This window comes from Heterobasidion irregulare (assembly GCF_000320585.1).
Source record: "Heterobasidion irregulare TC 32-1 unplaced genomic scaffold scaffold_05, whole genome shotgun sequence".
NCBI classification, from domain to species: Eukaryota; Fungi; Basidiomycota; class Agaricomycetes; order Russulales; family Bondarzewiaceae; genus Heterobasidion; species Heterobasidion irregulare.
The window spans coordinates 902,334-926,550 of NW_009258201.1; the positions used below are offsets into that span (position 1 = coordinate 902,334).

General features: G+C 58.2%; 13 protein-coding genes across 13 annotated transcripts; 7 read left to right on the top strand and 6 right to left on the bottom strand.

Moving 5' to 3' along the window:
• Nucleotides 1-624: 624 nt before the first annotated feature.
• On the top strand, nt 625-5,166 carry HETIRDRAFT_383952 (uncharacterized protein; the record flags this gene model as incomplete). The annotated part of the gene is made up of 19 exons (XM_009547926.1): nt 625-786; nt 838-1,012; nt 1,090-1,369; nt 1,421-1,499; nt 1,554-1,910; nt 1,954-2,211; nt 2,262-2,486; nt 2,538-2,638; nt 2,695-2,848; nt 2,909-3,034; nt 3,089-3,340; nt 3,486-3,546; nt 3,739-4,108; nt 4,167-4,302; nt 4,353-4,579; nt 4,630-4,710; nt 4,762-4,846; nt 4,898-4,998; nt 5,050-5,166. The coding sequence occupies 19 exons, from the start codon at nt 628-630 to the stop codon at nt 5,111-5,113; spliced, it is 3,291 nt and encodes a 1,096-aa protein (XP_009546221.1). The 3' UTR covers nt 5,114-5,166.
• A 323-nt stretch (nt 5,167-5,489) lies between these two features.
• HETIRDRAFT_156280 (putative V/A-type ATP synthase, subunit B) lies at nt 5,490-7,711 on the top strand. The gene is made up of 10 exons (XM_009547927.1): nt 5,490-5,638; nt 5,692-5,719; nt 5,775-5,802; nt 5,859-6,129; nt 6,185-6,324; nt 6,384-6,710; nt 6,774-6,924; nt 6,980-7,167; nt 7,229-7,358; nt 7,412-7,711. Exons 1-10 carry the CDS (start codon nt 5,548-5,550, stop codon nt 7,615-7,617), a joined length of 1,560 nt encoding a protein of 519 aa, XP_009546222.1. The 5' UTR covers nt 5,490-5,547; the 3' UTR covers nt 7,618-7,711.
• Nucleotides 7,712-8,129: 418 nt separating this feature from the next.
• HETIRDRAFT_104912 (uncharacterized protein) lies at nt 8,130-8,483 on the bottom strand (the record flags this gene model as incomplete). The annotated part of the gene is made up of 1 exon (XM_009547928.1): nt 8,130-8,483. The coding sequence occupies one exon, from the start codon at nt 8,481-8,483 to the stop codon at nt 8,130-8,132; it is 354 nt and encodes a 117-aa protein (XP_009546223.1).
• A 451-nt stretch (nt 8,484-8,934) lies between these two features.
• Nucleotides 8,935-9,749, bottom strand: HETIRDRAFT_104913 (uncharacterized protein; the record flags this gene model as incomplete). The annotated part of the gene is made up of 2 exons (XM_009547929.1): nt 8,935-9,421; nt 9,481-9,749. 2 exons carry the CDS (start codon nt 9,747-9,749, stop codon nt 8,935-8,937), a joined length of 756 nt encoding a protein of 251 aa, XP_009546224.1.
• Nucleotides 9,750-9,856: 107 nt separating this feature from the next.
• HETIRDRAFT_104914 (uncharacterized protein) lies at nt 9,857-10,293 on the top strand (the record flags this gene model as incomplete). Its single annotated transcript, XM_009547930.1, has 1 exon — nt 9,857-10,293. A coding segment is annotated over one exon (437 nt), but the record flags the coding sequence as incomplete, so codon positions are not given.
• A 130-nt stretch (nt 10,294-10,423) lies between these two features.
• HETIRDRAFT_318495 (uncharacterized protein) lies at nt 10,424-12,387 on the top strand (the record flags this gene model as incomplete). Its single annotated transcript, XM_009547931.1, has 3 exons — nt 10,424-10,535; nt 10,606-11,240; nt 11,296-12,387. Coding segments are annotated over 3 exons (1,839 nt in total), but the record flags the coding sequence as incomplete, so codon positions are not given.
• A 1,233-nt stretch (nt 12,388-13,620) lies between these two features.
• On the top strand, nt 13,621-14,704 carry HETIRDRAFT_173276 (uncharacterized protein; the record flags this gene model as incomplete). The annotated part of the gene is made up of 3 exons (XM_009547932.1): nt 13,621-13,754; nt 13,833-14,067; nt 14,267-14,704. The coding sequence occupies 3 exons, from the start codon at nt 13,621-13,623 to the stop codon at nt 14,702-14,704; spliced, it is 807 nt and encodes a 268-aa protein (XP_009546227.1).
• Nucleotides 14,705-14,891: 187 nt separating this feature from the next.
• Nucleotides 14,892-16,976, bottom strand: HETIRDRAFT_439974 (uncharacterized protein). The gene has a single exon (XM_009547933.1). The coding sequence runs from the start codon at nt 16,930-16,932 to the stop codon at nt 14,992-14,994; it is 1,941 nt and encodes a 646-aa protein (XP_009546228.1). The 5' UTR covers nt 16,933-16,976; the 3' UTR covers nt 14,892-14,991.
• A 278-nt stretch (nt 16,977-17,254) lies between these two features.
• HETIRDRAFT_104919 (uncharacterized protein) lies at nt 17,255-18,572 on the top strand (the record flags this gene model as incomplete). Its single annotated transcript, XM_009547934.1, has 4 exons — nt 17,255-17,362; nt 17,426-17,602; nt 17,887-18,349; nt 18,439-18,572. The coding sequence occupies 4 exons, from the start codon at nt 17,255-17,257 to the stop codon at nt 18,570-18,572; spliced, it is 882 nt and encodes a 293-aa protein (XP_009546229.1).
• A 740-nt stretch (nt 18,573-19,312) lies between these two features.
• Nucleotides 19,313-19,846, bottom strand: HETIRDRAFT_451347 (uncharacterized protein; the record flags this gene model as incomplete). The annotated part of the gene is made up of 3 exons (XM_009547935.1): nt 19,313-19,447; nt 19,509-19,677; nt 19,770-19,846. The coding sequence occupies 3 exons, from the start codon at nt 19,844-19,846 to the stop codon at nt 19,313-19,315; spliced, it is 381 nt and encodes a 126-aa protein (XP_009546230.1).
• A 104-nt stretch (nt 19,847-19,950) lies between these two features.
• Nucleotides 19,951-22,184, top strand: HETIRDRAFT_417699 (uncharacterized protein; the record flags this gene model as incomplete). The annotated part of the gene is made up of 6 exons (XM_009547936.1): nt 19,951-20,046; nt 20,099-20,150; nt 20,206-20,268; nt 20,319-20,373; nt 20,437-20,956; nt 21,006-22,184. The coding sequence occupies 6 exons, from the start codon at nt 19,951-19,953 to the stop codon at nt 22,182-22,184; spliced, it is 1,965 nt and encodes a 654-aa protein (XP_009546231.1).
• Nucleotides 22,185-22,570: 386 nt separating this feature from the next.
• HETIRDRAFT_451349 (uncharacterized protein) lies at nt 22,571-23,197 on the bottom strand (the record flags this gene model as incomplete). The annotated part of the gene is made up of 1 exon (XM_009547937.1): nt 22,571-23,197. One exon carries the CDS (start codon nt 23,195-23,197, stop codon nt 22,571-22,573), a length of 627 nt encoding a protein of 208 aa, XP_009546232.1.
• Nucleotides 23,198-23,436: 239 nt separating this feature from the next.
• On the bottom strand, nt 23,437-24,164 carry HETIRDRAFT_451350 (uncharacterized protein; the record flags this gene model as incomplete). Its single annotated transcript, XM_009547938.1, has 2 exons — nt 23,437-23,516; nt 24,005-24,164. 2 exons carry the CDS (start codon nt 24,162-24,164, stop codon nt 23,437-23,439), a joined length of 240 nt encoding a protein of 79 aa, XP_009546233.1.
• Nucleotides 24,165-24,217: the final 53 nt, after the last annotated feature.

Sequence of the window (24,217 nt, forward strand, 5' to 3'; positions counted from 1 at the left end):
CGACACTCTGATGGTACATGGTTAATTTTGTGAATTCGTTATATAGGCAATTACGCACCTTGAGTACTTTTAATTGAGACTCGACCTCCTCGATCTCCCTCGAATTAGTTTCAGAGTCTTTCCTGTTCTCATAAAGCGTTGGCGACAAGTCATACGAGACGGGATGAAGCAAGGCCAACCTGAGTGTTTTTAGCCTTTTCACCAACTTTTGCGTCTCGAAGGCCTTGACTTTCTTTGCTGACTTCGTGATCTCTTTAATGCTATGATGCTACTCTGATAAGCACGAAGGCCAGATCCAACACTAGCGAGGACATACTAGCTTCCTAGACACTCTGTTTGTCAGGTCTTCCTACGAAGGCTCAGGTATGTCGCCCTAATCTGACATTTTACACCCCACGTACCTCGTCCTCAGGCGCGGACCGCTTTCGCTTGGTGCCACGGTTTCCCTCAGACATCCAGGTAAAGTTGTATGAGAATAAGACAAGGATAAGGGATCAAGTTAAGGAGTAGGATTGAGTCTGTTTACGTCCTCGTCCCAATCTGGAAATATGGCTCGCTCGATTGGTCGCCACTGCGACTCGACTTTCTAAACCACCACCGGTTCCTTTCCCTCGCTTGTCCGTTACTATGGAAGAATCTGCTGAACCAAAGGCTCTGTCAAGGTTTGAGAAGCATGACGAATTCACACACCTACAACAGTCTCTCCTTACTGCTGATTTGAATATTGAATCGTCTGTGGACGAGACGAGGAATGAAACAAACTTGCTACAAAGGCTTCTTAATATTGTATCCATATATCTCTTGAACAGTAGGCATGACTCTAACCTTTTCATTTAGCTTAATGAGTACCAGGAGCAGGCCTATTTGTTAGACCCTTTTCTAGAAGTGCTCGTCACACCCATCGTGGACAAGTTAAAAGGACAAGCTCGGCATATGGCAACCAGCAAGCAGACATCGCACACGACGACGAGACTTTCGCGTCTTACGATTCTTCTGTATAGCTATATCAAGTGTCGCGGCTATAAGACCATTAGTTTGTCTTGCATCGCCATTATATGCTAGATGGGAAACTGAGGCAGATCGATCTAGTCAGATTCTTCCCTCATGAAGTCACGGACTTGTCTATCGCCTTGCAATTCATGCAGATTTTGGAAAAGCCTTCAGACTCATCGCTCTGGTCGCTGCGCTATGTTACCCTCCTATGGCTCTCGCTAATTTGTATGATCCCTTTCGACCTGTCTCAATTCGATACCGCAGAGCAGCCAGATTGGACTGCCGGTGCCATTGAAGCAGTCGCCAAGGGCTACCTGGGAAAGGCAGGTCTAGAACGTGAAGGAGGTGCAATTTTGCTTTCTCGCTTGTACGTTAGGTAAAGTGAAGGATATCACTCAAACCTATGTTATACTACTAAGAATTGTAGGAAGGACACCCATCACCGTCTTACTAACTTCCTGCAGTGGTCCGATATAGTAACAAAGACCGAAAACGATACCTTTCCCGTGAGTTTGCTGCATACCCGATGAAACTGCCTAAAACATGTATCGTGGCTCTAGTGCATTGGAGCCTTGCAGACTCTATGCGAAGTCATCAAAATCAGCCCCGTAGATATACTGTCAGAAAAACTCCCCTCCATCCTTGACGTTGCTCGAGCAGTGGCGCAGAATGCGTCGTTGATGGACAACGCCATTATACGAAAACTGCGGATCAAACTCATCTCTCGATCGATGTTACGTCTACTTCCCGCAAGACATCGTTCGGGACGTCGCATAGGTCGCATTCTGACGTCAGTTGGCGGGTACAATGGTCAGGTAGATTACTCTACAGACGAAGAACAAGAGACCGACGTCCCAGAAGACATCGAAACTGTGCTCGAAGAGCTCTTCAACGCCCTGCAAGACAGGGTGAGTTCTGTGACCAAAAAAGACTCTGCATACTTACCACACGACTTCCCAGGACACAGTCGTGAGATGGTCAGCTGCTAAAGGCGTGGCTCGTCTCTCAGAGAGATTACCGAAAGACTTTGCCGCTCAAGTACTCGATACAGTGCTGGGGTTATTTTCCATACACTCGATGGGGATAGCCAGCATATATGATATGCCTGCGACAGCTGAAAGCACCTGGCATGGAGCCTGCTTGGCATGCGCTGAAATGGCTCGTAGGGGCCTTGTAGCTGATGACAAACTCCCAGAACTCTTGGAATGGATGTCTAAAGTGAAGTGATCGGTGTGTTTCAATCGACATCGCTGACTCCTCGAAAACAGGCTTTATATTTTGACATTCGCAAGGGGACACATTCAATAGGCTCCAGTGTTCGTGATTCCGCTGCATATGTCCTTTGGTCCCTGGCGAGGTCCCACGACACAGCCGTGATAGGGCCATTTGCCGCCAATCTTGCGAGGCATATTGTCTCAGTCTCAGTATATGATCGTGAAATACACATTAGAAGGGCCACAAGTGCTGCTTTTCAAGAACATGTCGGGCGCATGGTGCGTCATCCGCTTGATCCAATATCACACTCTTCACGATCCTGTCTTTAGGGCATATTCCCCCACGGAATCGATGTACTTGGGAAAACCGATTTCTTTGCTGTCGGAATACGGCGCAATGCCTATTTAGTTGCAGCACCTCAGGTAGCTGTGTAAGTCCTTGTCCTCTGTTTTTTTTTACCATGGGTCTCATTATTCAATTCAATAGGCATGACGAATATCGACCATCCCTCATCAACCACCTTTTGACCGTGACATTACGACACTGGGATTCCACCATTCGGGAACTCGGTGCAAAGTCCCTCCGTAAAATCTGTGAACTTGATTTGAGTCATTTGGGGCCGGAATGTGCTCTGAAAATCGTGAGGTTCTCCTTGCTCCATCGTACTTGCCTCATTGTTCATTCAATCACGTTGTTCTAGCACGAGGTTTTCGAAACCGGAGACTCCAATGATGCCCATGGTGCCCTCCTAGCCCTCGCCGAACTTGCATGCGGGTATCGGGAATCCGACCAGAAGGAAGTCCTTGAGAAACACAGATGCGAGGTTGTTCTGATCGCATCTCGAAAATTGGTCGTGCCCTCTTTCTGACAGGCTTGGTAGATATTCTCTTATCTCGCAGCGGTGCCTCTTGTTATGATCCAATCTCCTCGCCACGAACTGGTCACCGCTGCAGCTTGTCGCCTCATAGCCACTAGCATCTCTCTTTCTGAGATCCAGCTTGAGCAACGCTCATCCGTGCCACATTGGCGGAAGATCATTGACACCGGGTTAAAGCATCGCAATAGCGATGTACAAGAGGCGGCAGCGGAAGCATTGGGAGAAGTGAGTAAATTGGTGGACTGCTCGCCCGTTGTGGACAGATGAGTTTGCATATCTTCGACCTCGTTTTCGTAAAGCTAATGAACTGTTTTGGTGACACGTTGATCAGAGAATTTAAAGCAGGCTCGCCAGTATTGCAGCAAAGTCTTGCTATGTTACTAGGGGTTCTTGATTATAGCGCCCATCCGCATGGACTGTCAAAGGCCATCAAGTGCTTGATGGACAGTGTGGACCCTTCAGTAAGTCAGCGGTTCGGTATCGACATTCATGATCTCATATCTGGCCGTAGTCGCTGACAAGGATGGCTAGCATCGAAGCTCGTCGCAACTGCTTTTTGTCTATGCATCAGATCTTAACCACGGTTGTGAAAAGCCTTCCGACGCGTAAGTTATCTTTAAACACTTCTTTGATGCCATTTTAACGAATTACAGATCTTAAGCCAGACTCCGTTTGCAGTCTCTTTAACGCGTTGATCAACGGTCTAGAAGACTACACCACAGATGAACGAGGCGATGTTGGTTCCTGGGTTCGCATCGCCTGCATCCAAGGACTAACGTCCTTCTCGTTGACCATGTTGTCTCATGCGGATCACATACCTGGATTCGCGGACTACTTTCCGTCTGACAAGTATCAAATTGCCGTCGCAGGAATTCTGAAGCAAGGCATCGAGAGGCTGGACAATGTCCGCGCGCAGGCTGGCGTACATATAGTGCGCCTGCTAAACCACCCGCTGCCTTCCATTCCAGGGTTGGAAGCATGGCATCTTCCGGGGGATGTATTGATGAGGAATCTTTTCCCCAAGTGAGTTCCGCACCTTTGTTGATTGTTGAATGTCATCAATGTTCACAACTATACACAGCGATGCGGAGTTTGTAGGATGGCATGATGGATTATGGGTATACCCTAGAGTCATTCAATTATTAGAACTTCCGGTGTACCGTCATGCGATACTCTCCGGGCTCTTGATGAGCATTGGAAGCAGGACGGAAAGTACAGTAAGTTTCCATCCCTTCAGGCACCGATATGAATTGATGTGCGTAAATAGCAACGACCAGCCGCAAATAGTCTTGTAGGCTACGTTCGGAAGCTCCCCCTGGCTGTGACGCAAAGCGATGCGTATGACGTCCAGACCCTTGCAGCAGATCTTGTTGCTCATGCAAGAAGGAGCCTCGGCAACAATAATGTTGTGATACCAGTGCTGCAAACTTTCAATCTCCTTCTAGAGGCCGAAACGCTTGACGTACTTGCGGAAAGTCCAGAAGGCCTCAAACCGTTCGTCGGTTTATAAGACCTACGATTCCCTGTACTGATGATCGCGCTAGTCTGCGACTGTTGTTCAACATCGTTTCCAGGGGCGTGGCGAAACTAAAGAGTGTCCATAGAATTCTCGCATGCATGACAACGTGGGCCATACTTTTTCTCATCCAAGGCTATGTCTTACCTTTCCATATAAGGGTCATTAACCTCATGGCTATCCCCAAAATGTATGATGCATGCGTTCCGGTGCTTTCTGATTTCCTGGCACACCAGTACCCTAAGGTAAGCTCTTCGGATTGTTGATACATCACAACCCCTCATGTCACGCTATAGGTCCGCGCTGACGCCGCCGAGGCACTGTACCTTCTGTTACAAACAAGAGATGTTGGGAAGGAGACAGACGAAGTCGAGGAAGTCCTGCTCGAGACTGAATGGTTTGTGTCTTTTGACTCGAGGTAGACAATCTCTGACATGATAGACTCTAGGCTTTCCTCTAACATTCAGGCAGTTAAGGAGGCTGCCAAACGCGTAGAGAAAATGCTTTCATGATCTTGCATATTGGTTGTCGATGCGGTGATCATAAATGACTATTTGGTTTCCTTATTGTGTGATGTTTTCAAAATTCGTAAGATGAATTGGGTTCAGTGTTCCCCCTCTCGAACGTGGTGAGTGGTCTCGGAAGGGAAGGCTCACATATACGCAAACTCCTTCAATTATCTTTGTCACACAAACTGCGACAAAAAAATGAGATTGAGCAAAATGCTTGTCCTTTCTACAAGATCTTCACGGAAAACTCTGCGCGCAGTGTGTTTGTCTGCGATGACGTTATTTAGTACCCGATTAGGGATCGTGAGAACCCGGTGACTCTGGTATTTCGAAACCATGCTCTGCAGCTGAAGTCAATCTAAGCTCTGTAGCTAGCATCCCTCTTCGCCAGGTAACCCCGACTCTCCTGGCAGTCCTAACAAACGGTATATACTACAATGGCGAGCGATCCCCGACTTAGTGACAAGGAAATGGCGGCAATCAATGCCGCAGCGGTAACACGAGAGTATCGCGTTAAACCTCATCTCGGTGAGTAGACCGGTACCGATACTGGACCTCAATAAGGATTCACATACGTCCAGACTACCGAACTGTATCTGCTATCAACGGGCAAGTCTTAACGATGTCTAACACGGGATGGGATACTGATGACTACTGCGCATAGTCCTCTAGTTGTGTTGGACAACGTGAAGGTGTGTGGTTTGCTGCATATATGTTTTGGTCCTTAATTACATCCACGGTGGATCAGTTCGCATCGTACAATGAGATTGTACAATTGACGCTCCCAGATGGATCGAAACGCGGTGGCCAGGTGCTCGAAGTCCAGGGGAAGAAGGCCATCGTGCAGGTATTCGAAGGGACCTCCGGCGTTGACGTCAAAGCGACACATGTAGAGTTTACTGGGAGTAGCATGAAGCTTCCTGTCTCTGAGGATATGTTGGGCCGTATCTTTAACGGTTCCGGTAATCCCATCGACAACGGTCCCAAGGTGTTCGCGGAAGATTACTTGGACATCAACGGTACGTCCTGCTGAGTTAGGTCTGGAGAGCAATGTCATTCAATCTACCTTTTAAGGCTCACCCATCAACCCCTATTCTCGTATATACCCTGAGGAGATGATCCAGACGGGCATCTCGACCATCGACGTCATGAACTCAATTGCTCGCGGACAGAAGATCCCGATTTTCTCGGCGGCAGGTCTCCCACACAACGAGGTTACATCGTTTCTCTGCCATGACCTTTTGGATGAAGCTCAAGGGAATCATATGATTAGATTGCCGCCCAGATCGTGCGACAAGCAGGTCTCGTGAAGGGGCCAAGCAAAGATGTCCTCGATGGCCACGAAGACAACTTCTCCGTCGTGTTCGCAGCGATGGGTGTCAATATGGAGACTGCACGGTTCTTCAAGCAGGACTTCGAGGAGAACGGCAGTCTAGATCGTGTGACGCTCTTCCTCAACCTGGCCAACGACCCAACGATTGAACGTATCATCACCCCTCGTCTGGCGCTGACCACTGCGGAGTATTACGCTTACCAGCTAGAGAAGCACGTCCTGGTCATCCTGACTGACATGTCCTCCTATGCTGATGCCTTGCGCGAGGTGACTCAGCCTGCCCCTTTCATCGTGTCGTCTAAAAGTGTTCTGAGACATTGGGTGGATTAGGTTTCCGCTGCCCGTGAGGAAGTGCCAGGTCGTCGTGGATATCCCGGTTACATGTACACCGACTTGTCGACCATCTACGAGCGCGCAGGACGAGTAGAAGGCAGGAACGGCTCCATCACCCAAATCCCCATCTTGACCATGCCCAACGATGGTAAGCAGCGATAATGCGCTGAGCGACATGTGGCTAACACGTTCCTGCCCCCTAGATATCACACATCCGATTCCAGACTTGACGGGTTACATCACTGAGGGGCAGATTTTCGTCGATCGTCAGCTGCACAACAGACAGATCTACCCTCCAATCAACGTCCTGCCGTCCCTGTCCCGTCTCATGAAGAGTGCCATTGGCGAGAAGCTTACGCGCAAGGACCACGGCGACGTGTCTAACCAGTTGGTGAGCCTCGCTGAGATCGAACTCGTGCATCGGACGTGTTGGTAACACGCTCTTGCACCAGTACGCTAAATATGCTATCGGTCGTGACGCTGCCGCGATGAAAGCGGTCGTTGGCGAGGAGGCACTATCGCCCGAGGACAAACTGGCCCTCGAGTTCCTTGACAAATTCGAGCGGCAGTTCGTCGGACAGAGTACGTGTATTTCCCCACCCCGTCCACCTCATACGACCGACATCTCCGCACAGGTGCCTACGAATCGCGCACGATATTTGATTCTCTCGACCTCGCGTGGAGCCTTCTCCGCATCTTCCCCAAGGAACAACTCAACCGCATCAGCCCCAAGATCATCGCGGAGTTCTACGGCCGCAAGCCGACGAGGAAACCCACGTCGGGTGCAGAGAAGGACGCACAGGAGGACGACAAGCCCGACGATAAGCTGATCGACGCATGAAAATGGCGGGTGTAGTCTATTATCATTAATTGACCCACGATCCCTGTGCCCAGGACTTGCGCGTGTGCGCATACAGTGCGCGAAGCCTGGCGTCAAAGACAGCATCTGTCAACGGCCCTCTCTCGTTGCCGAAATCGTAATACCCTTTCGCCGAACCCTGGAGCCTGAGGCGTCTATAGTGTTATGTCACGCTGTCTGTGGATCGCGCACTGGTCATCGAACCATTTCCTTTTTGCTGGTCGGCGGCTGCCCGGTGGCGGAGTGACTTGAAGCCCCGGACGCGCCCGGGGCTTTACGTTCCTCGTGAATGCGCCAATCGTGCGCTCATACGACGGTGCAGATCACTCCGCCGCAAGAATATACTCCATGCATATAAGTAGAGAAGGACATGAGCGTGGACACGCCGATAAGGAGAGGAACAGGATTTCCGTAGCCGCCAGCGTCCGTCAGAGTGCCGTAGCCGGCGTGTGTGACTGACCGGGCGTCCACCACCCACGCAACCACCGCCAGGGTCAAAGGGTTGGGGTGGGGCGAGGACCACGGCTGGGCTGCATCGTCGCAGGAGTTTGGCGCGGCAGGCCGGTCGGATGCCTGCAGCGGTCGTATATGGCAAGCACGGACCCGCGCCGTGGCAGCACGGTGGCGGCTCGAGCGCTGGCCTGTGCACCGGAAAGGCGGGCGATCTGCCCGGAACGGATCCGGCGGGCGCGCGAGACGATGGCCGATAAAGTCACAAGCTGATAATCGGCCCTGCGCGCATCTGGCACAAGCCACCGTCGCTCCCAGCTCGTTCGGGCAGATTGCATCGGCGCCGGACCCAGATCAGGCAGCCTCCGTGCCGGACCCTCGGTGCCATCTGACCCCATGTCGCAGGGACTTCGAGGGCGCCGAGGTGTGCCGCGCCCCATCAGCAGAGACAGAGACTGTTGCTGGGACAAGGTGAGGGGTGGGAGTCTCAGATGTTGGAAACCGGAGACTGCTAGCGCCCGCGAACCTAAAGTCTGATCGTATTAAGTACAGGCGCAGTTGGGGGTGCAGAGCCTGCCAGTCGCAGGAAGCTGCGCCACCGCCGGCCCAGCGCTTCGAGGACAAATAGGAAATCTCGTATGCTCAATGAATGGGTGTTCTCAGCTTCGAAGATTCAACGAGTAAGTACGACATCGCGATTTACGTACATGCTGGGAATCCACAGGCGGCTGCGGGGTTGGCTCGGACAGTCGCTCGAGAGAGAGGGCAGGATGCTTGTGCATACGACTATATGACCGCTCGACTCGATCTCTTCGATCATAAAGGAAGATCACGCAAGATCAAAGCATATCACGTCGCCCTTGCCCAGAGAACAATAGCCAGAAAGGAAGGCCAGCCAGGGAAGTGGAGTCGGTGCTCAGGGACAGCCGTTCCCACAGGTGAAGCGCTGGGGATGCAGGCAGACACGACGCAGAAGCGGTGTGCGGGCAGACGCTCCGAACCGCCCAAAAGAGTCAGCTCAGACGGCGCGTTGTTGTGGTTGTCAAAGATGCACTCGCGATTGTCCTGAGAACGCAGCCTCGTGTGCGCGGCGAGGCTCTCACCTAGAACAAGCATGGGCCACGTTGAGCGGGCGGCCTCATGCATCGCAGGCTCGCTGGCGCATCGGCCTGGCAGCGGGGGTCCCGGAAAGGCAAGGGCAGGACGGGATGATCTCAGAGGACGACTGACGAAAGCGGGTGATCGCATCATGAGATAGGGAGACGTCAGCTTGTTGAAAGCAGTCTGCTGTGGGCGCGAATCGGTTCCAAGGGCCGCCCGGAGGTCGCCGTCGCGGCTGGTTTTGATGAACCTGGAACCCCCTGCGATTACGACGTTTACGAACTTTTGATGCACCGGGGGGGGAGAGACGAGGCCCGAATGGCTGGTGCGGGGTCGCAGCTGGGTGCGGACGCAAGCACGTACGCAAGCCGCAAGCCGGCCGCCTCTTGCGCGCACGACACGCACAGGAGGGACAGAAAAATTGCGGACGCGGGCAGCGGATTGGCGGCGGAATGGCTAGGCGTGGAACCTGGAAAATAGTGGGGCGAAAACTCGAAGGCCCCGGTGCACGGAAGCGGGCCTCGTGTTTTTAGAATGAAGGCCGGCAGACGGACGGGGGCCATGTGTTCGTCCTCGCGCTATATACAAGGCCCTCCCACGCACTTCCCTTCGCGCTCCCCCTCCCTCCCTCATCTCCTCCTCCTCCTCCTCCACTGCCCCTCCTCCGTTCATGGACGACGTCGCCCGTGAGTCTCTCCCAAACACCCTCCCCATCCAGCCCCTCTCCCGCAAGCGAAAGGCAGCCCCAGACGACTCCGAGGTCAACAACCCGTCCGCCTCGTCCCCGCAACTCTCCTCCCCCGATGCCCGCCCTGGCAAGCTCGTTGACCCCTGCACCGCCGCCCCCCGCCTCTCCCTCGAGACTTCCCCACGCTCCCCGCCGCGCTCGTGGTTCACCCCCGCTTCTTCCGCTGGGAATACCCCGCTTCCATCCCCTTCGATTTCCCCACCGACGTCCGCCATAGCTTCCTCCCCCGACACCGACACCGACGCCCCCCCTCGGCCAAAACGCCCGCGTATAGACATCGCACCCCCGTCCGCTGCAGACAGCAGGCGGCCGTCGTCTCGGCGCGCACAGGATCTAATCACCGCTCTGCAATCCCAAGAGTACAAGGGAAGCTGGCAATGGGCGACCTCAAGCTCGGGCGAAAGCCGGCTTGTCGCGCTCAGCCCGGTCTCCTCAGGCCATCTCTCTGCGGACCCAGCTCCCACCAGCTTCCCTTCATCTCCGGCGGACGTCATCTACATCGACCCTTGCTCGCCCCATATACCCCTCCGCGCGCCCCCAATAAACAAGGATACGCTGAAAGAACTAGATCTTGATGCCATCATGCGCAACCCTCAGCTACGTGCGTGCTTCTTGGAACCGAGGCTTTGACCGTCGATTTCACCACTCACGCTCCCCGCCTCTCATTTTAGGTCACGACTTCCTCTTCGACTCGGGCCTTCAGTTTCGGGCGGCTGCCAGCCGGCGCAAGCGGGAGCAGGCGGACATTTACTGGCGTGCGATCCTCGTCGAGCTCGAGACGGGATGCACCTGCGTGACCTTTGACGTGCGCGGGCGGCCGCACTCGTGCCAGTGCGTGTGCAGGAAACTGCCCACGGCGCCAGCAGTTCCGGTGATCGCGTGTTTGCCGATGCGGCGGCGGCTGACGCTGCGGATGCCGAGTCGCATCAAGACCCTCCTGCACGAGCTCCTGCAGGTGCTTCTGTCCATCATTCGGCCCCAGACGACGTCGACGTCGACCGTGCAAGGTAACAACGTGAGTTTGCAACAGCGGTTGCAACAGCATCACGAGCAGGCACAGCAACTGCGTGCCGTGTTGGACGCGGATTTGATTGAGCAGGAGATGAAACACGGCTTGTACGAGCCGTCGAGCACGTTCAGGGTCATCGGAGGAGTGTTGAAAGCGCACTGCGCGCCGATGCGGGATCAGGCTGTGGACAGGATGGTTGCGCTGGCGATAAAGTGCAGGCCCGAAGGGGGAGGGACCAAGGCAGACGCGGTGGAGGTGATGCGCCAGTGCTTTGAGATCCTGGAACTGATGAAACTCGTGAGAGATCCGCACGCCTCGCTCCGCCTTCCCGATCTCACGCCTTCCTCTTTAGGACATCGCGAACCACCAGATGCAGACCCTCCGCCCGTTCATCATCCACTCCTCCCCCGAATTCGAGCTCCGCACGTTCAAGGAGCGCCACGACCGTGGCGCGAGCCCTCTGCTGCTCACCCGCCAATGGCTCACCCAGGCCCACCAACGCCTCGACGCCTCGCAGTATAGCCTCAGCTACCCAGCCCGCGCCTTCCCCTACTCGTCCTTGGGCAAGCGGACGCACGTCATCTTGTCGACCCTCAAGGGCCTCATTGACCTGGTCTTCGCCCCGCTCTCGCCGGTTCCACTCTCGTCGCCGCCTGTCACGACCACGATGCCTTCCAACCAGTCGGTCCCGACCGTCGTCTCCCAGCTCTCAGGATACCCAGAAACACTCTATCTCGATCATTCCCGCCTCATTCTCCTCACCCGGGACGCAGCCGACCTGACCGCCGTCTATGCCCTCCTCATGCTCTACCGCCAGCTGGTCTTTTCGTCCTCGTCAACACCCTCGAATCCCCGACGAGATGCCAGTCTGGATGACGCGGACCTGCAGCGCCTCAAATTGGAGATCTGGGAAATAGGCCCGCCCAACCTTGGCCGGCATTTCCTGCACCCGGCGGCTGGGGCGCAGGCACCTCCGCCGCCGTCACAAAACGAGAAAGAGAAGGAGTCGCAACGATGGGACGACGCCCTCAAGGCGGTCGCGCTGCAGCTCACCGCCCGCGCGACCGAGGCCCGCTCTGCGCCAACGAAAACGCCCTCCCCGTCTTCGCTCCCGGTCTGCGCGCCAGACGAGCATCTGCTCAAGACCGCCGAGAGCTGGGTGGACAGCCATCTGAAGACGGATTCTGCCTTGACCGCGCTCATGCGCAACCGCCTCCGTGACGCCGTGTTCGACTCTGTCGTCTCGACGGTGCTCATCCGGGGGAGCATGACGCCTGCCGCGCTCGCGCCCGAGGTCAAACAAGAGCCCGGCACCGCGACTGGCCTCGAGCCGCTCGCGCCCGAGATCAGGCAGCTCAGCGAGCGCGTGTCGAAGCTCGCCGTCTTGCATCTCAACGTATACCAGACCCTGTACGAAGAAGACGAGCTCTCCGCCGACTGGTGAGGGGCCCGCCTTTTCCTGTTATCTTAATCGAGTATCCGTTCCCGTTTTTTGTTTTTTGTTTCATTCATTCAGTTGCAAACGTGTGTATCATAAGAAATGGGACTTTCACGTTATAGGCGTAGTACATACATACATAATTTTCTCGTCCAGGCTGGTGGCGGCGCGTCGTCGAAGCAGGTCGTAGGGTGGAACGCAATCTTACAATACAAAGTCTTTCTACATCGTGCTCAGGCTGGAACGCGCCATTGAGAATAGACCGCTCGGGCAATCGATCTTTGAACGTGCGCGTCGTTGCCGCCACCGTGCGACGACTGACAGGGCGTGCGCGACGGCGAGGTGGACAGAGAACTCAGAACGGTCGTGATTACACAGGTCCTCAGCGACAGGAGGGAGGAGGGCCACGAACACCGAAAACGACGATCGTCAGGAACATATGTTAGGGGCGAACCAGACGTCGACTACCAACTCAAGGTGGAGTGCAGAACCGCTGTACAGAACTTCGCGAACCAGAGCTCGACTAGTGCTTTTAACGATGCGAACCAGACACCCCCTCAGTGAGAGGGAGGAGGGCTGGGAGTACCGAGAATGGCCGTACAGAGTCGCTTAGGGTAAGAGGCGACCCAGACGTCGAGGACGGAGCAGACCCCCTTGACAAAACCTTGCAGATCAGACTCTGAGCGCAAGGCTCGAACGAGCTACAGAACCGAACGCAAAGATCATGATTACCTACACTCACACTACAGTAGAATACACATAGCAGCTCGTCTAGACATGCGGTGCGCCGCCACTAGACGTTAATATATGACCTCACACACGCACACACACACCGAACGCAAAAACAACGAACGCTGCGGTGCCTAAGTAGCGGATAACGCGGCACAGCGCAAGGGCAGAGAGTCACGGCCTAATGTCCTGCTTGCAGCTCACCGACGACACAGGCCCTCAGTGAGAGCGGACGTGAGCGATACGGAGTTACGAAAGCAGAGGGAGGAGAGCGAATGGAAGACATCGTGTGAGGAAAGAGAATGAGAGCGAGTTCAACGGCAGGACGAGCAACCAAATGTACTCAAGGATAAGACGTCGAGGTTTGCGCTAAGGATGGACCGCTCGAGGGACCGTCTCACGGTGGGGTTACATAAGAGCGGTTGTATGATGGTCTGCCTCAGGAGGTTTTAGTCACTGCTGGGTCAGTGTCCCCCTTCTCGCTCTCTCTCCTCTCTGCTCGTCGCCATCATGTCGACGTCCCCCCCGTCGTCCACCCAGACGGCCACCCACTCATTCCCGAGCTTTTTCACAAATGATCCCGCCCAGGCTACCAACACGCCGACCAATACGGGTGGGAACGGCACCTCCTCCTCTTTGTATCTGTACGCACGCCCCGTCTCGATCGAGTTTTTGCGCAGTCGACGGGGATGAGCTGACGTCGGCATATCTACGCCCGGCAGCTTCACTTTCCTCGCGACACTGTTCCTGCTGCTGTTCGTCTCGTGCGCGATCATCCTCCGCTCATTCATCCTCCGCCGCCGCTTCCGGCGGCGCGTCGAGGAGGCAATCCTGTCAGGCGCCATGGTGCCCAATGCGCGGGGACCCATGGGCCACAGGCGCGACTTTGGCGAAAAGCCTAGGTTATGGGATTCGTGGATCGCGCCGCCCGCGGGCGACGGATGGGAAGATATCATGGTGCGTTCCCATCGCACCGTCTGATCGCGCAGCAGGCTCGCTCAAGGCGCCCTCTTCTATACCACGGCCCCTCTCGCTTGCATTTTCCTTGACACCCGGTGGGGTGGCCCTGCGTCGATTGGACCGCATCTTTTTGCGGCACTGGTAAATTGGTGTCTGGGCCGCTATCGAATCCTTTTGTTTTGTTTTCGACCGCCAGCCCGTCTCGGTCCTCCCCACTTCTTTTAAGCCCCCCTCCGCTCGCAATCACCCGTCCACACCCCTAGAGTCGTCCAGTGCCGGCACCCAGACGCCAAACTCAAACGCTGTGCCCCTAGACGGCCCACGACCGCCCTTCATCCGCCGAATTTTCCGCAACCCATTCGCCCCAGTGCCCCCGTCCCCCATCCCCCTCTCGCTCCGTACGCCAGGGCTGAGCTCCCTGCAGCCCAATGGCCCGATGGAGCAGGAACCCGAGACCATGCAGGTCTCCGTGCTCATCACCATGCCCACGCCCCGGCGGCTGCAGGGCGGGCCGCTGAAGGGCAAGGCGGGGAGCATTACTAGCGAGTGGGACGAGGATGAGGAGCTGCCGGAGATTGTGCTGGGCGTCGCGCAGCGGCAGTATCGGTCGGACGGGGTGTCAAAGGTGTCGTGACCGTCGGACTGGAGGGGAGAGGGACGCACACGTCCCGGCGATCGAGCACTCTGATCTTTATTCGGGACCTGCGAAAAGATACTTCTACGCCCCTTTTCCTTTTTTTTTTTTGATCTACTTTGCTTATTCTCGTTGTGTTTTGTACGGTGTACTTTTAATATCGCTGCAGCTTTTGACTTTCTGATCTCATCATAGTGTGATCGCTGAGTGAGAGAGTATCACAATGACCGCATAAACACATATACAAGCTATAGACGATCTCCAGAACAAGGTCGACTGGCACTTTTTCACGACATGCCCGCCCAGTCAGCGAAGATCTCATCTTCCTCGGCAAGGTCAAAAAGCGACATGTCCCCATTCTCGTCCTCGTCCTCGTCCATGTCCACGTCCACATCCACGTCCTCGTCCTCGTCCTCGTCCTCTGACCCTTCGAAAAACGCAAAGTGGTCTACGTTTTTCCGCAGCCAGTTCTCGTCCTCGCTTTCCACGTCGTCCTCGAGCTCCATATACACCCCCTTGAACCGCTGCGCCTGCCGCGCCTCGATGAACTTGCGCATCTGCGATCCCGGTATGCCTGTGGTGGAGATCGTGTGCAAGTGCGGGAGGAACATGCCCCCCTGCGCGGGCGACTCCGCCGTCGACGTCGCCGCTGCTGCCACCGCCGCCGCCGACGGCGACGACGGCGACGGCTGAGCGTGCTCGGACGGTCCGGCGATCAGTTTTTCGAAGAAGGCGGTGTCGAGGTGGTTGCAGTTGATGTTGAGCATCTTCACGTTCGGCATCGCGGCATACAGCGTCTCGATCGCGGCCTGGGTGCACGGGAGGCCGGAGAGCTTGACGCCCTCGAGCGAGCGCAGCATCGAGCGCGCGTGGCCGGGCAGCGGCGCGGCCATCTGCGCGACGAGCGGGGAGTAGTCGTCCTGGTCAAAGTCGAGCGCGAGGTCGACGAGGCCCGGGAAGACGAGGCGCTCGAGGAGCGCGCCGGCGTACGCGGGCTCGAGGAAGGAGAGCACGAGGCTGCGCACGGAGGGCAGCTCGATGCGCTCGCTCGGCCAGTCGCGCGGGTCGCCCGCGGGGCCGGAGAGGCAGAGGGTGAGCGTCTCGAGGTTCGGCGAGCGCACGAGCATGCGCGCGAAGTCGGCGTAGGATGGGCGCACGTCCTTGGTGTGGTACGCGAGCTCGAGCTCCTCGAGGCCGGCGAGGAAGTCGCAGCGGCCCCAGTCGAGGTGCACGCCCCAGAACGCGCAGTGCGTCATGCGCGGCGCGTGCCCGCCGAAGGGCACCGTCGGTGCGGCGAGCATCGGGTGGCGGAACGTGTCGTAGTCCTCGCAGTCCTCGTAGTGGTACAGGTGCAGGTGCCGCAGCTCCGGCGCGGGGGGCGCGGCGGCGAGGGACTGCAGCGTGCGGTGCATGATGAGGTAGTCCTCGACGATGAGCTCGAACACGAACCACCGCCCGACCTCGGGCATGATGAGGGTCTGAATGGTCGCGAGGTCCTGCGGGGAGAACGGAGGGCCCGGCGGGCCTTTTAGTTTCGACGAGCGATGGGTCGCTGCGGTCATCGACAGTGCGCCCTCGGCTGCCGCCTCGCCCTCGTGTGCAAAGTTCTGCTCGTCGTCTGCCTCCTCCTCCTCCTCTTCGTCGTCGTCGTCGTCGTCGTCTTCAAAGTCCTCGACGTCGCTGTCTCCGGCGCAGTTGATGGCGATGAAGAGCGGACAGCCTTGGGAGCGCTCGATCCATGCCTTGGACTTGTCGAACGGCGGGCCCTCGTTGAACGTCAGATGCACCCACAGATTTGGGGTCTGCAGCGCGACCTCGCGCCATCGCCGACACACGTGAGACACAAGCACCTGGAACTCGAGGTCAGGCCGATGCTCCTCCTCCCCGTCCTCGCTCTCGTCCTCAGAATTCAACGATTCTATTTCGAGCTCGAGCTCGTCCTCGTCGTCATCGCTGTCCTCTTCGTCGTCCTCGGCCCGCTTCCGCGCGTCGCTCTCCGCGCCGATCTCGAAGATGTAAGTGAGGAGCTCGGTGGGGAGCCCGTTGATGGGGCAGCCCTCTGCCGGGGGGATGTACGGGTTGCCCGCCGAGAGCGTTTTGGGTGCGTCCTCCGCAGCGTCGAAGTGGGTGAGCTCGAGGAGGCGGAAGTTCCCCGAGTCGATCTCCTCCTGCTCGACCTTGATGATCGTGGTGGGCATGATGCGGGGGCGCTCGACGTGGGTGCGCATCGCAGAGATCGATGCGGGAGTGCACAAGCTGGAGCGCTGAGGCAGGCCGGAGGCGATAGTGATTTGCAGATCGACTTTTTTTGCCTTTGCAAATGGCGATCTCCCCACGTGTGTGTTGCGTAATTTTGGCTTTTCGCGCGTATGACTCAGCAGTCCTCGCATCCGCGACTTGTCTTCTGTTTGGTCGGCACACCGGGCTCTGACACCGCCTCGCTATGTCCACATCCCAGCGCATCGCCGGCAGCACGTCGTTCCCTGAGGTGCTGCGCTCGGAATAACAGCAACACGGCCGCCCCAGCTCTCCAAACCCGCCTAAATCGAAATGTTCCGAATCTCCACGTATCGCCGCGATCCATCGGCGCTGGTATGGTATGCGTGCGTGCTGGGGGCGGCGCGAGCACGCCTGTCTGCTTTAAAAGCTGCCCGCTCGGTCATCTGAAGGATCGTAGGGGCGGGACGCAATCTATCAGTATGTATGCACACGCCATGGCAGGATCTGGTCGCGCGCGGATCGTCCGGAGCCGGGCGTGCGCTGTGCGCTGTGGGCGCAGAAGCCTCGAGGGATGGCGCGCGTTCTGCGTTCTGCGCCCTCGACCACGCAGACGGCATTGCGGCTCTGTCTGGATGCGCGCGGCGCGCGAGCGATTTCTCTACGTACACGACGCTATCCGTGCGCGGTGGCCGGCGGCGAGCGATCCGGCTGTCTACAGTACAGTGCGCCTGGAGAAGCCGAGCGACAGGTTTATATTTGACAGTTATGTAATGGCACCGCTCGGAGGGGCGCATGAATCGCTGGGCATGGAACCCCCCCGTCGGAGTCTCCTATGTGCTGTATCCTATTCTATCGCAGTGTCTGGCGCCCTCCAGCTAGCCACTTCGCGGTCGACTTCTTACGTGGCTGGAGCTTGGGTTATTGGTCCTCATGTCGAGGCGGGGCGCGCAGCGCTTAGGTAGTACGTGTCCATCGCGAACCCGCCGCCTCTGCCCCCCTCCCCTCCTGCGCCCGAGGCGCACGCGCTCTGGCGCTCTGGCAGGGTCCGACCGCCGGCGGGCACCGCCAACGCGAATGAATCCCGAAAGCGGATCGAGCAGCCCCCCGTGGCTCCATCCATCACCGCGTCTCTGTCTCTGTCGCTGTCTCTGCTCTCTCGAGTCGCGGGTCCATCCTCGCACAGGCTCGTTGCGCGCGCCTCGCTCCGTCCCCGATGCCCGAGCCTGGAAGCTTCGTCGTCTTTACCCCCTTTCGCGTCGGCTTCCATGCCTGACACGCCAAGCCATGCGATGTCGTCAGCGCGCGCTATCTCGATTCTCACACACACACACACACCCTCCCGTCCCCTCCCCTCGGCCGGCCGCTACATTCGCGTCCCACCTCGCTCTGCACGGAGCTCCCGAACCGACGTTGGAGCTCGCAGTTGTACGCCCACACGGCCGGGCACCAGAGCTCTCGCCCGCAGCGGGCCAACGCCTACTACAGCAACACCGGACTGACGAGCCCCAATGCAGTCGCTGCAGCAACGAGCACTCGTGCGTGCGTCGCGCCGCCGATCGCAGCGCGCGCGAAAAAGGAAATCGACCGCACTGGGCATCGAGCAATGATCGAAGACGCGTTTAGCGCGCTCGGAGCGCCTGCTGTGTAGAGCTAAAGTTAGTGCTTTAGCCTGAATCGGGGCTCTGCGCGCTCGGGGCGAGCGATTGGGCGACGATGGGCGAGGGCTGTTCGAAGGTCCGTTCGAAGGCTGTCGACGCTCGCTTGCAGGAGTTGCGTGCGGTGCTTCGCGTTCTGGACTTCTTTAGCTAGCGCGTCGGATTGTTTGGCTGTTTCTTTCGAGCGGAGGAAGGGCCCGAGGGTGCTCGATGGCTCAATGGGGGCTTGGCGCGGGGTGCGCGAGGTGCGCGAGGGATGCGCGGGTTTGATCGTCGCTGTGCTAGTGCTGTGTTCTACTGGATTGTGCCTCGGAGGCTTAATTTAAAGTCTCAGTTAGCGATGGTTAGCGATGGTTAGCGATCTGTTTTAATTGGCGGATTAGCGCTCGCGCGTCGAGTGGACGAGGGAGAGGAGGCCATCGTGTTGATTATGCGTGTAGGATGGAGCTACGTTGACAACATTGTGATTTATTTATTCGGGGGCTCGACGGTGAGAGACGGTGTGAGACGATGAGATGCAGCGGGGGACGGTGATTGGGTCGGCAGGATCGGGGGCACGGGATCGAGGATCAGTGACTGAGATTGGTCCCGTCTCGGGGTGCGATAGGGTGGTAGTGATAGATTATGGTAATGGTAGCGGTACGTGCGCGGATCGCGGCGTCGGGGATCCGCTAATGCCTGCTCGGTCCGCCCGCGGTGAGCCGAGTAAAGTTGAGGCGGCTCGAGGGGCGTTCTAGGTGGCTGGGTGGGGCTTTAGGACGACTCGAGGGCGGGTGGGTGGGTCGAGGGAGGGCGTCCCGCGGAGCGCGCCACGGGCCATGCGCATGTAGTTATAGCGCGGTGCGTTGATTTGATTTTGGAGGCGGTTCTCGGGCGACGGGCGTGTATGGATGTCTGGTCGGGATCACTGGGCGTGTGTGAGGATTTACCTTGGTTTGGGCGGGGGAGGGAGGGACGCACGGGGACCCGCGGTGGAGAGGAGGCGCGGGGCTAGGATTGATTTGGAGGCGCGGGGATTTATCAGAAGAGGCGGGGAGGAGGAGGAGGATGGGGATGGGCGGTGGGGAGGGTGGGAGTCGGGGCGGAAGCAGGGCGGATCTGCACGCTGAGTGGATCAGGGAGGGGATGTGCGGCTGGTGTGGCGGCGGGGCGATGGGGAGCCGGATATGGGGATAGGCAGGAGCGAGGACGGATGCGGAGTTTGGAGGATGACAGCGAAGGGAGGGATTTGGAAATGGGGAAGCCGGGGCGACAGCTCTGCGCGCATCCTTCCACGCTGCTCTAAAGCTGCCATGCCGCGCCCTCTCTCCCGCCACCTCTCCCTCTCCCCCTCCTCCTCTCCTCCTCCCACGACCACGACTCGCAGCATACATGGCCGCGAGGAGACCGTCGTCCGTGCGCACAGCCCCGCGCGAGAAACAGCCAAGGACGTTCACGCTCACCCTCAAGGCCCTCCTCTCCCTCCCGGTCAGTCCCTCTCCCTCTCTCCCCCCAATGTCAATCTCTCATCCGCCCCCAGCACCGCCTCTGCAACCCTCCTCCCGCCGTCGGCAAAGTCCGCTCCTGCCAAGGTGCGTCTCGTTCCACCTCGAGTCTCCCGCGCCCGCGTCTGACGCTTCCCCCGAGTCACCCCCATCTTCAAGGTCCAACTTGAGGATGTCCTCAACAGGAAGCACTTGCCTCCCCTCGGTGCGTTTGCTTCTTCGCGCTCGCGCTCCTTCTCGCTCAACTCCTCCCAGGCCTCAAGGACTTTGAGGAATGGCTGCTCTTCGTCGAGGGCTGCCCCGAGAACCTGTCCGTCCCCCTTCCCCCCCCCTCCCCTCCCATTCCCTGCCCATGCTCACCCGCCCCCTCCAGCTACTTCATGCTCTGGCTGAAGGACTACACCGCCCGCTACGACCAGTGGGCAGCGCAGAACAAGCCTCCAAAACCCATCCTCGTCGGCAAAGAGCAGTATCGCTTCTCCACCCCACCCCAGCCCTCCTCCAACCTCACCCTCCTCTACCTCCGCGCCAAACAGACCTTCTTCACCCCAAACGCGGACTACGAGCTCAACATCCCCTCCGACATCCTTACCCCCTTCCACACCGGCCAGTTCGCCTCCCCCATCCCAGAGCCCATCCTCTTCGCTCAGGTCGCCGCGGAGGTTCACAAGATGCTCAAGGACTCCCTCGATCGCTTCGTTCTCGCCGCATACAACAACGTCGGCACAAATCGCGCCTACTGCGGCATGGTTGGCGGCATCGTCATCATGCTCCTTGGCTCCGTCGCACCTCTCGCCGTCAACTTTGCCAACGGCAGAGCCCGTTGGCTCAGGCTCCTCGCCCTCCCCGGCATGTGGCTCGGTCTCACCATCTTGTTGGCCAGTCTTCACGGGGTGCGTCGATCCTCTCCCCTCCGTCCTCCACACTGATCGGCCCGCACAGGTCTGCATGATGGTCTACATATTCGGCGACCTCCGCCAGCTGCGCAAGTTCGAGCTCGCTCGTCCCCGCATCTCCGCTCCCAGACCCCTCGGCGCGAACGACGCCCACACCCGCCCCATGATGTCCATATCCGCACCGATCTCCTCAAAGTTCGCGCCCGCTACCATCCTGCCGTACGCATATCCGGGCCCTCCTCCCGCCTCCTCGCTGCCCGGCGTACCCTTTCCGCTTTCGCAGCCACGCCGGCCGACGATCACGATCCCAGCGCGCCCTCCACCCGCCGTCACGGCGCCTCACCACGCGAGGCGGGCCACGTCGTCGTCCCCGACCACCTCGCTCTCGACGCCCTACGACAACGCCTCGGACTACTCCGCCTCGACCGCCTCTCTCTCGACCTCATCGGACGACGCGGCGCACAGGATCGTCATCTCGCCTGCGTATTACGACGAGGACCCCGCCCCAGAAGGCCCCGCGACGCACACCGGCCCCTTTCCGCCGTTTTTGCTCAAAAACGCGACGAGCGAGCCCTTTGGAGGCGCGTACCGCTTCGGCACCGCAGACCGCGACGTGCACACGGCCGAGTGCCGCTCCGCCCGCGCGTGCGGCATCGCCGCCACCGCGGGCTTCATTCGCCCGTTCGACGACGACGCCTCCAGCTTGGCCTCGCGCGCCGAGATCGGCAGCCTCGACTCGTTTGACTTTGACGCGCTCCCCCCGCGCGAGGACGCCCGCGCCCCGTGCATATGCGGCTCGTCCGCCGTCCCGTCGTCTGCCGCGCTGCCGCATGCCGCACGCGCGTACGAAAAGGACGAAAAGGAAATGATGAGCCCGCGCGCGCTCGAGGAGGGCCACCCGCCGCGCTGCGCCGAGCTCTCGCCGACGACGATGCTCGAGCGCGCGCAGTACAAGTGCAAGCGCGTGCCGCCACCGCTCGTGTCGCCGGACGAGCCCGACGAGCCGCGCTGCAAGGCGGCGTACGTGCGCCCCGAGCCCGAGGTCGTGCTCGCGCAGGAGCGCCGCACGCGCGCGGTGCCCGCGTTTGGCCCGCTCACCAAGGTGCTGAGCCCGGTCGTCACGCGCGCGCAATGGGAGATCGTAACGCGGAGCATGGCGCTCGCCGCGCTCGCCTCGCTCGTCTTCGTCGGCAGCCTCTTGGCGGTGCCGCCGCGGCTGCGGTGATGCGATGCGTGCTCGTTCCGTTGCTCTCGAGCTCTCGAGCTCTTTTTTTTTTTTTTTTGGCTGTTCTTTTTGGTGCTGCTGTCGCTTGCTGTTCATTTTCCGTGTTGTCCAGGGCTGCCCGTGTTTTTCTTTTTTCTTTGCTCGCTCGCTCGCTTGCTCGCCAAAATTGTTCTCCCTATCTGTGCTAACATACGCTCTCGGTCTGTATACGGTCGCCCGTCCATTCATTCATTCCCTCGCTTCCCTTCCCTTCTAAACCTTTCCGCCCCTCCGTTCCCTTCTGTGCGTCTTCGGTTCTGGAAGTGGCTTCCGCACTTGACTGTTGCGCGGTGCCCGCCGACCCCTCGCCCTCTTTTCTTCTGCCGCTCCATTTTTCGCCGAGTTCTCTACTTGGGCCCCGCGTGCTCCCAGCCGCCTCGGATGCGGATGGGACGACCGCGATTAGCCTTGGTGATGTTTGTCATTTGGGAGGTCGGCGGGGAGGATGGCGGCGCTCCGTGGGCGGACGCGCGCGCTGGTCCTGGACTCACTCCCACCTTCGCTTGCACTCTCACCCTCGCTTGCACTCCCACTCTCGCTTCTGCACCCACTTCTACCGCCCCCGGTCGCGCTTCTGCACCCACTTCTGCTTCCACTTCTGCTCCCACCACTGCCCCCCGCTCCCACCGGCACTGGCACTGGCACTGGCACTGGCACTCCCACACTAGTCGTCGATGCTCTTTCTTTCGCTGCGCGATCGTGCACCCCCTGCCCCAGTGCGCCCGTCCGCGGCGTCCACGCTCTCTTGTCGCTATTGCTATCGCCGCATCGTCGCCCCTTGCCTTGCCGTTCCAGCGCCAGTGTTCGAGTCCGAGGAGAGGCGTCCGAGGCGTCTGCGTTTCGCACGCGTTTGGGCACGCGTTTGGATTGGGGGTTGATGGGTGATGGGTGATGGGTGCTGGGTGCGGTAGGGAGCGATTACCGTGCCCCGCGCTTGGAGCTTGGAGTTTCAGCTTCGGCCCCCCATCGCGCATCGTGCGTCATCGGCATCGTCTCCGCCACTGTCATCGTACCTGCCACTGTCATCGTCACCTTTTTGTGGGATCCGCATGTAGTCGTTGCTGCTGTGCTGTGTGAATGGCGGCTGTCCGTGTCTGTGTCTGTGCACGTCTCGTCTGGTCCTCCATTTCGCGCTGTCGCATGTACTGTCGTACTGTCGCACTGTCGCACCCGTCGACTCCTCTCTTGCTCGCGATCCGCGCTTCACGCTCGTTCATTTGTTTTGCGGATCGTCGAGTGCCTCCGGGTCCGTCGCGACGTCCGTGGCGGCTGTGCCCATGCGCGCGTCTCGATCTGTCGCCCGTGCGTGCTCGCGTCGCCGCCTCGTTCCGCCATTCCCGAATTCGATTCATTATTACATTCATTCAACACAATACATACATACATATATACATACATACATACACACATACATACATTCATACATGTCACTGCCCACTTTATCCGCCTCCAACGCGCGCATCCGCCGCATCGCATCACATCACATCGCAGTGTATATCATGTGTATATCATGTGTACTACTCGGTGTAGAGCCCACCCACCCGCCCGCCCGCCCGCTCCGTCTTTCATTTTTTTCTTTTTTCTTTCATTTTTTCATTTTTTCATTTTTTCATTACTCTATGCTCGCGCGGTCGTCGCTGGACGACCTTGCCTACCTACCTGTGTCTACCCGTCTACCCGTCTACCCGTCTACCCGCCTACTTGCCTACTTGCTTACTTGCCTGCCTGCCTACCTGCCTACCTACCTACTCGCTTACTCGCTTACTTGCTTACTCACGTACCGAGGTTCTTCCTTGTTTTGATCCCGCGGCGCGGCGCTGCAGTGGCGCTGCCGTGATGCACGTGCATGCATATAGGCGTTGCGGTGCGGTGCGTCGCGGGGTTTTGCTGTATATATCTGAAGTCGCTTGCTTTGATGGAGATCGGCGGTGCCCAGTGCATGGTGGACGCGTGCGTGGGTGGCGTGGCGTGGCGTGAATTTGTTGTGTATTCAA

Bases quoted from the DNA above. Each gene is read 5' to 3' on its own strand.
- HETIRDRAFT_156280 (XM_009547927.1), top strand. From the start codon at position 5,548: ATGGCGAGCGATCCCCGACTTAGTGACAAGGAAATGGCGGCAATCAAT. The intron at 6,130-6,184 runs GTACGTCCTGCT...CTACCTTTTAAG, and splicing joins AGATTACTTGGACATCAACG to GCTCACCCATCAACCCCTAT. The intron at 6,325-6,383 runs GTTACATCGTTT...TCATATGATTAG, and splicing joins CAGGTCTCCCACACAACGAG to ATTGCCGCCCAGATCGTGCG.
- HETIRDRAFT_439974 (XM_009547933.1), bottom strand. From the start codon at position 16,932: ATGCGCACCCACGTCGAGCGCCCCCGCATCATGCCCACCACGATCATC.